The 13,727-nt window shown below is 40.5% G+C and overlaps 2 protein-coding genes across 2 annotated transcripts; one reads left to right on the plus strand and one right to left on the minus strand.

The window, feature by feature from the left end:
• Positions 1 to 747: 747 nt before the first annotated feature.
• On the minus strand, positions 748 to 4,374 carry LOC135073314 (NADH dehydrogenase [ubiquinone] 1 alpha subcomplex subunit 9, mitochondrial). Its single transcript, XM_063967437.1, has 7 exons — positions 4,233 to 4,374; positions 3,857 to 4,050; positions 3,523 to 3,746; positions 3,199 to 3,402; positions 2,754 to 2,915; positions 2,152 to 2,338; positions 748 to 1,027 (listed from the first exon to the last, which is right to left on the minus strand). The coding sequence occupies exons 1-7, from the start codon at positions 4,276 to 4,278 to the stop codon at positions 848 to 850; spliced, it is 1,197 nt and encodes a 398-aa protein (XP_063823507.1). The 5' UTR covers positions 4,279 to 4,374; the 3' UTR covers positions 748 to 847.
• Positions 4,375 to 7,099: 2,725 nt separating this feature from the next.
• On the plus strand, positions 7,100 to 13,251 carry LOC135073317 (synembryn-A). The gene is made up of 8 exons (XM_063967442.1): positions 7,100 to 7,339; positions 7,485 to 7,624; positions 7,698 to 8,172; positions 8,254 to 8,459; positions 8,585 to 8,723; positions 9,016 to 9,259; positions 11,150 to 11,364; positions 12,137 to 13,251. The coding sequence occupies exons 1-8, from the start codon at positions 7,256 to 7,258 to the stop codon at positions 12,290 to 12,292; spliced, it is 1,659 nt and encodes a 552-aa protein (XP_063823512.1). The 5' UTR covers positions 7,100 to 7,255; the 3' UTR covers positions 12,293 to 13,251.
• The last annotated feature ends 476 nt before the right edge of the window (positions 13,252 to 13,727 follow it).

Below are 13,727 nucleotides of genomic sequence, written 5' to 3' on the forward strand. Positions count from 1 at the left end.
TATTTTTTATCACTACACAAAACAAAACTTAGGCTGGGTTGCACCATCTTACTTTAACTGTAATAATTAATGTTAACCGGTGTTTTTGTATGGAATTTTACTGATTTTTCTGTATGCCAGTGCTCTAAAAGGGGGGTTAAATAAGCTCTTGGATCAATAATCATCAGTCATCTACCATATGGCACACACTACAGCACTAATAAATTTGATAGGTACACAAATGATTATTACCAGTATAGTCCCAAACGTCTGGTCATAACAATACACAGTTGTTAATTATCCGAATACCTAAATCATATCTGAGTCCGAGTCTAGTACATTACATTAATCCACTTCAACACCTTACCTAATGTTGTTGGCAATAAGTCACAAAACTAATTTATTTTATGCTAGTTGCAACAGATACTAGCTCTATAGCCGGGTCTAGACTGGTGTGTGATGTGTAATGTAACACGAATTCTACGCGTGGACGGCACTACGAGCATTACATGTAAAGTGCTGCCCATACAATTTCCATTTCATTCCATTACACAATACATTCCATTACGTGTTACACCCGACTAGACCCGGTATGGGGGCGGAGCCGCGAAAGAATGACTAGAAAAGACTGAAGAAGACCGTCAAGTTTTTAGTGAGTAGGCCATGCCCATCTAGAAAGGGCAGAGAAAGTCGTATGTACATGATGACCCACATCACATTTTTACAGTCTGAGAAACTATTTTATTTCATAAAACAAAACATCAAGAAAACAATCAAAATAATTTATTAAATGATTTCTATTCCAGCAGTGATTTCTAATTACTTGGATTGATGCGCCTAGTAGGCATTCTAAACGTATAATAGGTGTTTAGCATGGCTGAGGTTGGGGAGGGTCGGGCTTGGGGAATTCTCCGAGCTTATCCATGTAGTACTGGTAGGCGCGGAAAGGTTTCAGTTCCCACGGCACTTGGTCTTCCATGCGCGTGAGACACACGCCCAAGTCCAGCAAAGTTGGTACGCCGTTCTGCGTCACGTCTGTGGTGGCTTCCTGAAATGTTAGTAAAATACGAAATTTCAGATATTAAAAAAATAATTTGAAGCCACGATAGCCGAAACGGTGAAAGGATCGGACTGGCCGACTCGTGATTCGGGGAACGCGGGTTCGGTCCCCGCCGCCGCTCGACTATTGTGGTGAGCTCACTCGTGACACAAGCCTATTTAGCTTAGTATGAGGGGCTAACGGGACTATTAGTAATTTGTGCAATAACAAAATAATTAGAAATAATTTAAAAAAAAAAACGCTATTTTAATAACAACATTAAAGTTCATGTGTTATAAAAAAATAAAATTTTAAAATAATTATACTATAAAGCCTGGTCCGTAAGCACGTAGAATTTTGTCCAATGACCCCAAGCTAATCATCCTTATCGCTCGCGCGTAAGTATGTTGCTGCTTTAGACAAATCTTACTAATACCACAGAATAGTAATAAGTACTACGTATAGTTCCAAAATACTGGACTGTCCTGTCGATGACATTGACAGTGGGGCGCCACCGTCAATACCGGATCGCTGGTTCAGATTTTTGCCATGTTGGAAACCATATAGTTGAACGATGGTAGCGCCCCCCTGTCATTGAGTTTGGTGGGACAGTTCAGCGTGGGTCATCTATACAGAAGTTTTACTTCGCGAAGGTATTTAAAAAAATGTATGCTCAATGTCATTAACAATATGGTGTAATTTAGCCTGTCTCAAGAGTCAAGCACCATTTTGTTGACAAACGTCAGTGATCGGCACTGCGCCGAAGCTATAGGGCTGACTTCGGTAAAATGATGTGACGTGAGGTGCCAAACTGCGGAAAATGGCGGAGGAAATACATGATTTAGCATGAATTATCATGAATAATATTAACTACTTATTTACCTCTCAGTGTCTTGAGGCAACTTAAAAAAGTAAATTCTGTGTTTTTATTATTATGTAGGCAGTTAAATACTGCACAATATTTAGTACACCATTTTCTTTATTATCTTCCATCATATACAAGAATACGCGTGCGTGAGTCAATGTTCGCTCGTATGTGAGGCCTTATCGAATAGTATCCTGTAGGTGGGCCATCATGCGTGTTTTGTTTTCGATGTAAACTCGCGGAGATGAACAGGCCTGCTAATACATACTCTCTCAATTGATTCCCAGTGCAAGTTGCCGAATGGATACGCCGGCGATATCATGTTGACCAACGCGATCTTCAGGGGGAACAATGGGTCGTATTTCATGTCGTAGCGCCGGTAGCCCCAGCTTTCGTCTTTACGCATCAGTTTGAAGAACCAGTCTACCATATCTGCCAATAGGTACCTGTCAGGCCTGTAAATAATCGAAAAATAATGGTTAAAACATGTAGGTATAATAAATTTTCACCTTATAATGAATTAAGAATTTAAGACCTTCCATACGATACGTGCTTGGCCAGAAAGCACACGCGGGCGCAGCGCGTACTAAAATTTCCAATTTCCAAGTGTCCATAGTAGCGCCCGCGCCGGCGCCGTGAGCAGTTTGGCCAAGCACTTTAAAGTGTAATTAATTATGTTGCATTAGAAATTGGGCAATGATTTTAATAGGTCTGTATGATAAGTACTTTAAGTACCAATATTTCCATTTGCAAATTAATACAAACTCAAGCAGAAGCAAAAGTATGCTTCAGATAGTAGTAAAAGCAGGTTGATCAGGCACATCATGAACATTATTTATGAATGAAAACTTGTCTAGTTATTATACATACCCAACAGCTTGATAGGTTTGGCATCTGGTGTCTGGGTCACGGGCTGCATTCACAATGCCTTGTGCTACATCGGAAACAAATACTGGCTGCTTGATGGTAGCCATTCCATTCTTGTACAGAGGCAGGAGCTGACCGTGGACGCGCCATTGGGATGCAAAGGCCCTGCAATGATGATGAACAGTACTTTTGTTAGTTATAATATGTAAGTTTGTTTTAACAGAAACAAAATTTGATAAAAATAATTCCTTCAGGACAGGAAAGATTTATTTAGGGAGAGGACTAATGAATTTCAAAGCATGAAATAAAGGACTCCTGCTAACTACATGGATATTTAACAATAGTTACAAAATCAATTATCAAGATTTAAGATCTATTCTAATAAAAGATAAACAAGTGCTAATGCACATTGTAGCAAATAAGTAATTGGAAAGTATCTATTACAAACCTCAAAAACCTGTCTTCAGAGCCATAAATATCGGAAGCACGGATGATGGTGGCAGTCGGGAACTCCTCCTTCACAGCCTGCTCTCCCTGGAACTTGGTGATCTTGAACATTGATGGTTTTCGCAGAACTAGAGGTTTTGGGTTCTCAGATGCATTTAGGTAGGACAGGTGGATGAACCTTTCCACTCCCATTTCACGGCAAATCCTGTAATTGGAATACAATAGTATTAGAAACACATAATGAATAGTATATGTATAGTATAGTATTGCAGTAATTAAATAGTACTTAATAATTTAAAACTTATGTTTTCCTGAAATTACTGACCTTGCAATACGACGGGCACCGTCAACATGCACATCTGAGTACTTAAAGTTTTTGGTTTCATAGTCCCTTCCAATCAGGTTGATGACTACATTTGAGTAGCGAACTGCTTTGGCTATTGACTCCTCATCACGTATGTCGAATGGTGTGAACAGTACTTGTCCAAGGTCTCCACAGACTTTCAAGCGTTGAGCATCATAAAAGTCAGAGCGGTATGGAAGTACCATCTGTAAAATATTTTAAATAGTTTTCTAATTTAATTTTGTCTGTGTATTAGCAACGCAATTTGATACATGAATACAGTACCAGTTGATCAAGTATTAAACATAAATATTACCTGTGTGCCTATCTTCCCCAATTTGTTGCAGACATAGCGACCTACGAAGCCTGTGCATCCAAACACGGTGGCGACAATGCCGTTAAAGCTGCTACGGCCGCCAGTACCGCGCTTGTATGCAGCCAGGTTAGGCTTGCCATCTGAGCTGTACTGCGCCGACTTGATGTAAACAACGCCCAGTGAACCGCTTTTAGCTAAAACATAGGATGTTTTCTACGTTGCATTCCATCGTTAAACACAACGTAATAGAAGGTTGATATCGATTATTTTAAAAGTTTAATACACAAGAGTGGTGATCAATGTAAAGAAACAAATTATGTAAGAGATATTTTGGTGTTTTGTAAGACTAGTAAGGAAAATTATTTATAGAACTTACGAAGTGCTTTAGTAGCAAAATGGCCCTTTAAAGCTACTGAAGCCATTTTAGGGCTGTAATTATTTAAAATTAATTAAATTTTGCAAATATTTCAGATACAAGCGATTGTCATTTGACGTTTTCAAAACGTCATATCAATGACAGAATTGACAGATGATCTGTTTTTTTAATAGAAGAAAAGTTTTGCGGCTTTGAACATAGATCCATTCGGCCAGATGCTGTTTATTCACCACAGAGTATATTGGTCTTGCTCTTGACTTGACATGATTAGTTCATAAAATGTTATACAATCTTTGGTTTTAGAGAAGCGCTGCTTGAGATAAGAACTACTGCGGAGAGCTACGACGGAGAGCTAATTTGTTGACAGCTGACAGCTAATTCTTGACAATATCCGATGTTTATGTTCGTTCATTCGTTCAATTATTAACCTTTGGTGTGCTATTGAGCCGCGCAAAACTGCACCCCCCAACTGCTAAGGTTTCGCGCCGGCAATCGAGCGCGCGCGCAGTGTTGTCGAAATATTCAAATTGTTCAAAATAATTGTTAGGCACACACTAAACTGATTGGTGTTTCTTAATCCTAAATAAATAACGAATCTTATGCCATGTATGCTAATCATAAAATGTCTTTTATTTATTTTCCACAGACCCTTGAACACAGAGTTGCTGTCAAAATTTCACTTATTACCAAACATGAACGATTTTCAATAAACTCTGCTAACCAATTTTTGTTTCACTTTATGTTTTTACATACTGAAACGTCTGAGGAATTCATTGTCCAAAACAGTTACCGATTTCTTACAGTAGAAGACCTATAAATATCACTTTGAAAATGACAAAAAAGATCTACAATTTCACCATTTTGCATTTCACAACACTGTACTTTGGACTTTTATTTGAACGTATTTTTGTCAAAACTAGACCGCGTAGAGGCTTTTAGATTCGTAATTATACATTGATTTCTGTATAAAATATATAACATGTGCTTAATTATTGCATTTATATAGCAAAACAGTCTAAAAACTGAAGAGGAGGCATTTTGACACTACCTTTCTTCGAATATTTTTTTCTCTGTGTTGTTCAAGTCTATGCTGTAGTATGTAGATTGTGTGGCAAGCTTGAAAAATAACCTTTCCTACCATATATTACACTACTATACCTTTCATAGACAATATTATTGAAAAACGGTTAAATATTATCAGGTTTTATTTAGATTTTGTGTGCATGTGTGCGTGCCTTGTCTGCAGTGCTCATCTGCTTAGTCTCAGATCTAATCCAAGATGGCGTCCTTTTGTAGCTGCCTATTTGCTTTGTCTCAGATCTGGGCATAGCAAGTATACGCCTGTATGCTTTGGCGCAGATCTGTGCATGTATATAGGATGTTCATTTAGGAAATAAGACACGGAACAGTAGAATTAAATCCTTTATTTTTATTAATTTATAATAAAGATTTATAAATAAAACCATTCAGTAAATTATATAATCAATATTTATTGTTATATATCACGAAATAATATTTATAAAGTATTACAACGGGGCTGTTAGCCGTTGAGGAGTGCCCTCGTGAGAAGACAATCCTGGCTGCAGCAGCAGGTCATGACACGAATCAAGACCCACTGTCTATACAGAATGCATACTATAAACTTTTACGACGGAGCTGTTCGCCGTTGAGGAGTGCCCTCGTGCGAAGACAATCCTGGCTGCAGCAGCAGGTCATGACACGAATCAAGACCCACTGTCTATACAGAATACATACTATAAACTTTTACGACGGAGCTGTTCGCCGTTGAGGAGTGCCCTCGTGCGAAGACAATCCTGGCTGCAGCAGCAGGTCATGACACGAATCAAGACCCACTGTCTATACAGAATACATACTATAAACTTTTACGACGGAGCTGTTCGCCGTTGAGGAGTGCCCTCGTGCGAAGACAATCCTGGCTGCAGCAGCAGGTCATGACACGAATCAAAACCCACTGTCTATACAGAATGCATACTATAAACTTTTACGACGGAGCTGTTCGCCGTTGAGGAGTGCCCTCGTGCGAAGACAATCCTGGCTGCAGCAGCAGGTCATGACACGAATCAAGTCCCACTGTCTATACAGAAAGCATATATAAAGTTTTTACGAACAAGTCAAGGATAAATCATATTTATTTATTATTTGAATTTTAAGACCATACTGTATATCCCTAACGGTTCGTCTCAATAAGTCGTGTGTATACGAGAAAAAATGGCGGACTTCGTTTCTATGTGTGCGTGTAATTCAATACCAGTTTGATAAAAAATAACGATTTTTGACAATATTAGCTACTTTTTGCAAAGAAAACTAGTGTAAATTACAATTATAATAAATACTCCTTCAAAAGTATAAAAGCATTTCGAATATTATGTTAAAAATACGCGTAAAACACTGAGAAAATTATCGTACCTTTACATGTCCTAAGGGATACTAATTTTTTTTTCGTCTTTTTCAGAATTATTTTAGAGAAAATCTTGGGAGATTTTTAAGTTATTGGTTCGAAATAACGTAAAGAATTATAAAAAGTAACATTTACTTACCATTCTTATAGATTTCGCACAAATATCTTCGTTTTTTTCGGAGCACTAAAATCACACGTCGCCGTACTAGCTTTGCAATTTGAACATCATTTTTTTACTGAATGACAGTTTCAATTTGAACGGGTGAATGTTGTTTATGGTTGACTATTTTATTGGGAACCGAAAACAAGGAATAAAACACGTAAGTTATTTGGAATAAGAGTTATATTAACGCAAAAGATGACCAAAGTAGTCTTGTCTTAGATCTGAGACATAGCAGTTGACGGGGGTTGCACAGATCTGAGACAAAGCATAGGAGAGGTTTGAATTTTTATCAATCAATCAATTCATAATTTTTTTGCTTGTGTTTTTCATTGTTGTTTCTTTCTCGTACTATTTGGTCTCATACCACCTGCACCGCACGCTGGTCAATGCTCATAGCCTTAAAGTTTTCGTGGTCGGAAAAAGTTAACTGATCCGATTAAAATGAACGACGAAGAAATAGAAATAATAAGTAGCAGCGCTGATTTAAACGAAGTGGGCAAGGTTTTAAAAGATTTTCTGAAAAATGTAAGTAAGCCTGAGGTACTGCATAATGTAATTAAAACTAATTGACGTGGTTACAGTCATCCTGTGAACTTTAATCCACGCTATTCGATTGGTGGCCAGCTATCTCCTACCTAGCCAATATCATAATGTTTTGTCTTTTTTACAGAATGAAAATGTATTTACATTCCCCTTACTCTATGAAGAAAACCGAAGAGTCATTTTGTGGACAGCTCTGTTTCAGCGCCTTCAGCAAGAGTCATCAGAGAAAATACATGATTTGTGTTTAGCAGTAATAAGAATATTGAGGTAAGTAGTTAGTTATTGTTATCATTTGTGATTAGTCACCATAAAATTATTAAAATTTGTTGTTACATTCCAGCCGAGACAAAACAGAATTGGACAGTTTGGTCTGTGAGAAATGGATCACTACATTAATTGAGAGAGGAGGGTTATACAATTTTGTGAGTGTGGAAGATGAAACAAATTCACCATTGGATATGCCAAACAAGGAAATAGTTGTTGAGGCATTGAAGTGTCTGTGCAACATTGCCTTCAACAGCGAAGTGGCTAGAGCTCTGTGTGCACACACCAGCATTGACCAAGCATTAATCGGTAGACTTAGAGTCTACAAAGACATACCTTTTAAAGAAGAGGTGATGCTTTATGACATGAAGCTACTTTTCATCTTGACTGCTTTGAGGCAGGATATAAAGAAGAAAATAAAAGATGTGTTGCACGGCATGGACTACCTGATTAGTGGCTTGAATGAGCTGTTGCTGGAAGCCACTTTGCCAGAGACTGAAGCGAATGCCTCAGCCTGTGCCATTGATGAGCAAAGCCACTATTTACTTCAGGTATTACAGTGAATATTTTTGGATTGCCTAAACTCTCTCTTTTTATCATTAACATAGCTAATAAATTTAATTAATTTCCAGGACAGTCACCAAGGGATAGCATGTGAGATTTTGAAGACACAATTTAACTTGATAATCCACTCGGGGTCAGATGAGCCTGTGGATGAGGAGGAAGAGGCCATGTACCTGAAGCTGATGCCAGTCCTGGCTGCACTGCTGTGTGCACAGGCCACCAGTGAAGCCAAACTTATGGAGCTACACATCAATATTGCTAATTTGTTAACAAGGTATATTAAATATTTACTGAAAAGAAAGAAATACCTATAACTAAGACAATAAATGATTTATTGATTTGATTTGAAAAATATTTTTTTTTATTTCATATGATTTAATTGAATTTTTTGTCTTTTAGTGTACCACCAATGTTCTATTCCTATCTGACTCCTGAGTTGACTGTGGGAGAAGTGTGCCAACACGAGTTTGAAGGCAGGAATATGGATGCTTTGGAGGCCTTGGTGCAGTTATTACATCATCGTTTGGAGAGCACAGCAGTATGTAATTTAAACTACCTTTTAAATTTTGGCTTTATAATCAGTTATGAAGAACCATTTCTAAAATTTTTGAGATATTTTATTTAGAATATTGAATAGAGCCTTTTCACACTACTAGTTTGTCTGTCGATTTCTCAGTAAGATGAGATCGCGGGGAGCAAGTTGCAATTTTAATTTCCATTAAGTCTTTTTTGGGGCTCTCATTCCCACCACTGCAACTTCTAAAGAGCGAATAGAGCAGTGCCTCGCTGTTCAGCTTGATTGTCTTATAATTCTGTATATTTATCTACAGGGCACAAAGAACCAGTACGAGGACTTATCGCCAATCCTGACGGTGATGGTCAAAAGCGCGCGCGGGTGCCGAGCGCAGCGCAAGTGGTTACGCGGGCGCGTGCTACCGCCTCTTCGTGACGTATCCCGTCCACCCGAGAGAGGCCGCACTACACGCAACCAGCTGTGTCGACTGCTGACCACACCAGTGACAGCCGTCAGGGATCTGGTGGCTGAGTTCCTGTTTGTTCTGTGCAAGGAGAAAGGTGAGTTTCTGTAACTGATCAAATTATGACGTCACAAGATACCGAATATTGTCAAAAGCAGCGCAAGTGGTTGCGCGGGCGCGTGCTACCGCCTCTTCGTGACGTATCCCGTCCACCTGAGAGAGGCCGCACCACGCGCAACCAGCTGTGCCGACTGCTGACCACACCAGTGACGGCTGTCAGGGATCTGGTGGCTGAGTTTCTGTTCGTTCTGTGCAAGGAGAAAGGTGAGTTCTGTAACTGATCAAATTATGACGTCACAGAATACAGAATATTGTCAAAAGCAGTGCAAGTGGCTGCGCGGGCGCGTGCTACCGCCACTTCGTGACGTCTCCCGTCCACCCGAGCGAGGCCGCACTACGCGCAACCAGCTGTGTCGTCTGCTGACCACACCAGTGACAGCCGTCAGGGATCTGGTGGCGGAGTTCCTTTTCGTTCTGTGCAAGGAGAAAGGTGAGTTCTGCAAATGATGGCACAAGATAACGTATCTTGGCAAAAGCATCGTAAGTGGCTGCGCGGGCGCGTGCTACCGCCTTTGCGCGACGTCTCCAGTCCGCCCAAGCGAGGTCGCACCACGCGCAACCAGCTGTGCAGACTGCTGACCACACCAGTGACAGCTGTCAGGGATCTGGTGGCTGAGTTCCTGTTCGTTCTGTGCAAGGAGAAAGGTGAGTTTAGCAACTGATCAAATGATGTCACAAGATACCGAATCTTGTCAAAAGCAGCGCAAGTGGTTGCGCGGGCGCGTGCTACCGCCTCTTCGTGACGTCTCCCGTCCACCTGAGAGAGGCCGCACCACGCGCAACCAGCTGTGCCGACTGCTGACCACACCAGTGACGGCTGTCAGGGATCTGGTGGCGGAGTTCCTGTTCGTTCTGTGCAAGGAGAAAGGTGAGTTTAGCAACTGATCAAATGATGTCACAAGATATCGAATCTTGTCAAAAGCAGCGCAAGTGGTTACGCGGGCGCGTGCTACCGCCTCTTCGTGACGTCTCCCGTCCACCTGAGCGAGGCCGCACCACGCGCAACCAGCTGTGCCGACTGCTGACCACACCAGTGACAGCCGTCAGGGATCTGGTGGCGGAGTTCCTGTTCGTTCTGTGCAAGGAGAAAGGTGAGTTCTGTAACTGATCAAATTATGAAGTCACAAGATACCGAATATTGTCAAAAGCAGTGCAAGTGGCTGCGCGGGCGCGTGCTACCGCCTCTTCGTGACGTATCCCGTCCACCTGAGAGAGGCCGCACCACGCGCAACCAGCTGTGCAGACTGCTGACCACACCAGTGACGGCTGTCAGGGATCTGGTAGCTGAGTTCCTGTTCGTTTTGTGCAAGGAGAAAGGTGAGTTTAGCAACTGATCAAATGATGTCACAACTGTCACAAGATACTGTATCTTGGCAAAAGCAGCGCAAGTGGCTACGCGGGCGTGTGCTACCGCATCTTCGTGACATATCGCGCCTGAGAGAGGCTGCACCACGCGCAACCAGCTGTGTAGATTGCTTGCTGACCACACCAGTGACAGCTGTCAGGGATCTGGTAACCGAGTTTCTGTTCGTTCTGTGCAAGGAGAAAGGTGAGTTTCTGTAACTGACTAAAATATAAGTTACAAGATACTGAAATCTAATCGCAAATCGTGCGTAAAATAAAAATACTAAATCACAGTAACTTAAACTTGTAAGTTTACAGTTGCAACCGCATTATGCCGATGATATGCTATATCGTGTTCAAGGTTTTTCAGTGAAGGCCGGTATTATGAATAGTATGAATCAATCCAATGAAAATCCAAGTATAAATCTTGATCCGATCAATTTTTATTATATTTTATGTTGATGCATCCCTACTTGTGTTGACATTTTATTATCTGTTGATGCATCCCTACTTGTGTTGACAGTGGGTCGCATGGTAAAGTACACGGGCTTCGGCAACGCGGCGGGGCACTTAGCACAGAAGGGGCTTCTGGGCGGCGGGCGCGGCGCCCAATACTCGTCTAGCAGCGACGACTCCGATACCGAGGAGTATCTGGAGGCGGCGCCACATATCGACCCGGTGGTGGGATGCACCAGGCCCCCGCGAGCCGACCCCTTCGAAGGCATGACTGAGGAGCAGGTACGTTACTATACGAGTATGTCAATATGGTATCGTCTTAATATGACATTTACGCCCGTATTCACAAACATTACTATGAGGTCTCACAGTGCGCGTGAACGCACAGGGTGACATATGAACCAATCACAGAGCTCTATTCAACGCTGTGCGTTCGATTTGCTGCTTCACTTAAGCAAGCATCGTTTGTGAATACGGGCGTTAGGCACACTGTCCACGGTCCGTCATTTGGCGAATGCATGCAACTACAAATGACGAAGATGCAAGCAATCTCCATTGACGGTAGTGTACAATGATTATGTTATTATGTGGACTACGTTCCTTAGTTTCTCATCACCATCGTCATCATCCATGTAGAAAACACTTCCGAGTAAATGATAGAGGTAGTTTTTGCCATTAGCTGTAAAATATCGTCATACATAATTCCGAATTTATTCAAAGCAATTGTACCTACATTGTAAAATAATACCAACCGCAGTAACTAATACAATAGCTTAGGTACTTAGTAATACCGCAAGTGGATTTTTATACCACCGGATGACATTGCTATGCGGTTAGATTGCTCACTGTCTAGCCAGGGTTTTGGTAAACATGGCAGGCAATAAGCAGTAGGTAACTGAAGAATCGAGTCTCTTTTCTTTTATCGCTAGCCCATCCATGCACAATTGCACACCCTGACATACTAACCAATTGAGATAAGTACTGTACATACCTACTAACACTAGAATGTGCTTCGATATGTCACAATATCACTTACAATCTCTTCCATTTTCAGAAAGAGTACGAGGCGATGAAACTAGTGAACCTCTTCGACAGGATGGTTTCGGAAGGCGTGGTGAAGCCGGCGCGGGTGGGTCCCGACGGCAGGCCGCAGCCCATCGAACACGTGATGGAGTTCCGCGAACACGTGCCCAACAGGCCGCAGTCTTAGGCTTCACCTTTGCAATGCCAGTGCTCACAGACCTGCCCTTTATTTGCCGCGATAGCACAGTCTATAAGAGAGGGTTACATCTGAGATCAGGCATTTAAATGGTTAATATAATATAAATCAGCATACCACGCGAGTGAAATTCAGGCCCGAATGAAACTCAAGTTGAATTCGAATTTTGAGTTTTTAACATCTTACAAAAACCTTAAAACGACTCAGACCAACGAGTGTAGAAACTACTGGAGCAATGAAGAGTCTAATTGAGGATCAAATTTCATTGGGTTGTTTGAAAATCTTTTTTGAATTGGCATTAATATGGCTATGATACAAAGGCATTCCCTTGGGATACAAAGATGTACCCTACAACGATTTTATAATACACCACCGCTGTACCACGCGTGTCATGACTTTTTCCATTACACAAACATATTTTGGCGCTTCCTTTGCCTAGTAAAATTGTGGCCAAGACACGTGCTGTACAACCTATTTGACGTCATGAGCTGGTTTCCATACAGGGTTGTCATTTGACAGCGTCGCGCGCTATAGCGATAGCGACATACCTAACAACAAAACTATAATCTTATATGTTGTAATATGTTCTTCACGGATTGTACTACTATCTCGTAATACCTACTATTACAAATTATGTACTGCTGTAAGTAATGCAAGTGGATTATCCAATGTGAGATTGAAATATTTATTATTTATAAATAAATAAATTATTTAGTAATTATCGCATGACTAACATTTTAGAATGATTCTATCTTCAGTAGATAATATGTAATTATATTAGTTAATGGTAGATGTTTAAGAATAAGAAGAGAAAGACTAGTGATATTGGTAGGCAAGCAGGTTGTGGAGATATCAGTGATGGAAGCCAGAAAATATGTATGTAGTATCTACTAAACTGCCTTTTCAGGGTGTCTATATTTATTTATTTAGAAATATACTTTTAATATACAGAGTTAATTTATTAAGTATACACCCTGTATTGTGAGAAAGCTCGACACCTTTTTTAGATTCGTTGCCAAATATTGTAAGTCGTATTTTAATGTAATTTACGAAGCTTTGATCATATTATCCTTTAGCCTTTTCCAATTAATGGCTGATAGATATAAACTTTAAAGACATATTTTGTATTCCTATTTTGTTGTGCAATAAGAAGGAAATAAAATAATATTAGTTTTTATATTCTTGGTTCAGTATTGTTGCTAGTTATTACATGCATTTCAAACTAATCTATGTAGTTACTAACTTATTACTCGAACCGTATCTGCTTTTCAGAAAAAGGTAGAGGTATCAAAAATTGTTGTAATAAAATTATCTTGTTCAACTTTTCTAATGAGTATTAACGGCCTTATTAGGCACTAGGCAAGTAGCGAACAAACTTAAGGCCGGGTAGCAGAGAAAATGGCGAAAATGAGGTTTTCATTTTTCA

The sequence above is a fragment of the Ostrinia nubilalis genome, chromosome 7 (genome assembly GCF_963855985.1).
Source record: "Ostrinia nubilalis chromosome 7, ilOstNubi1.1, whole genome shotgun sequence".
NCBI classification, from domain to species: Eukaryota; Metazoa; Arthropoda; class Insecta; order Lepidoptera; family Crambidae; genus Ostrinia; species Ostrinia nubilalis.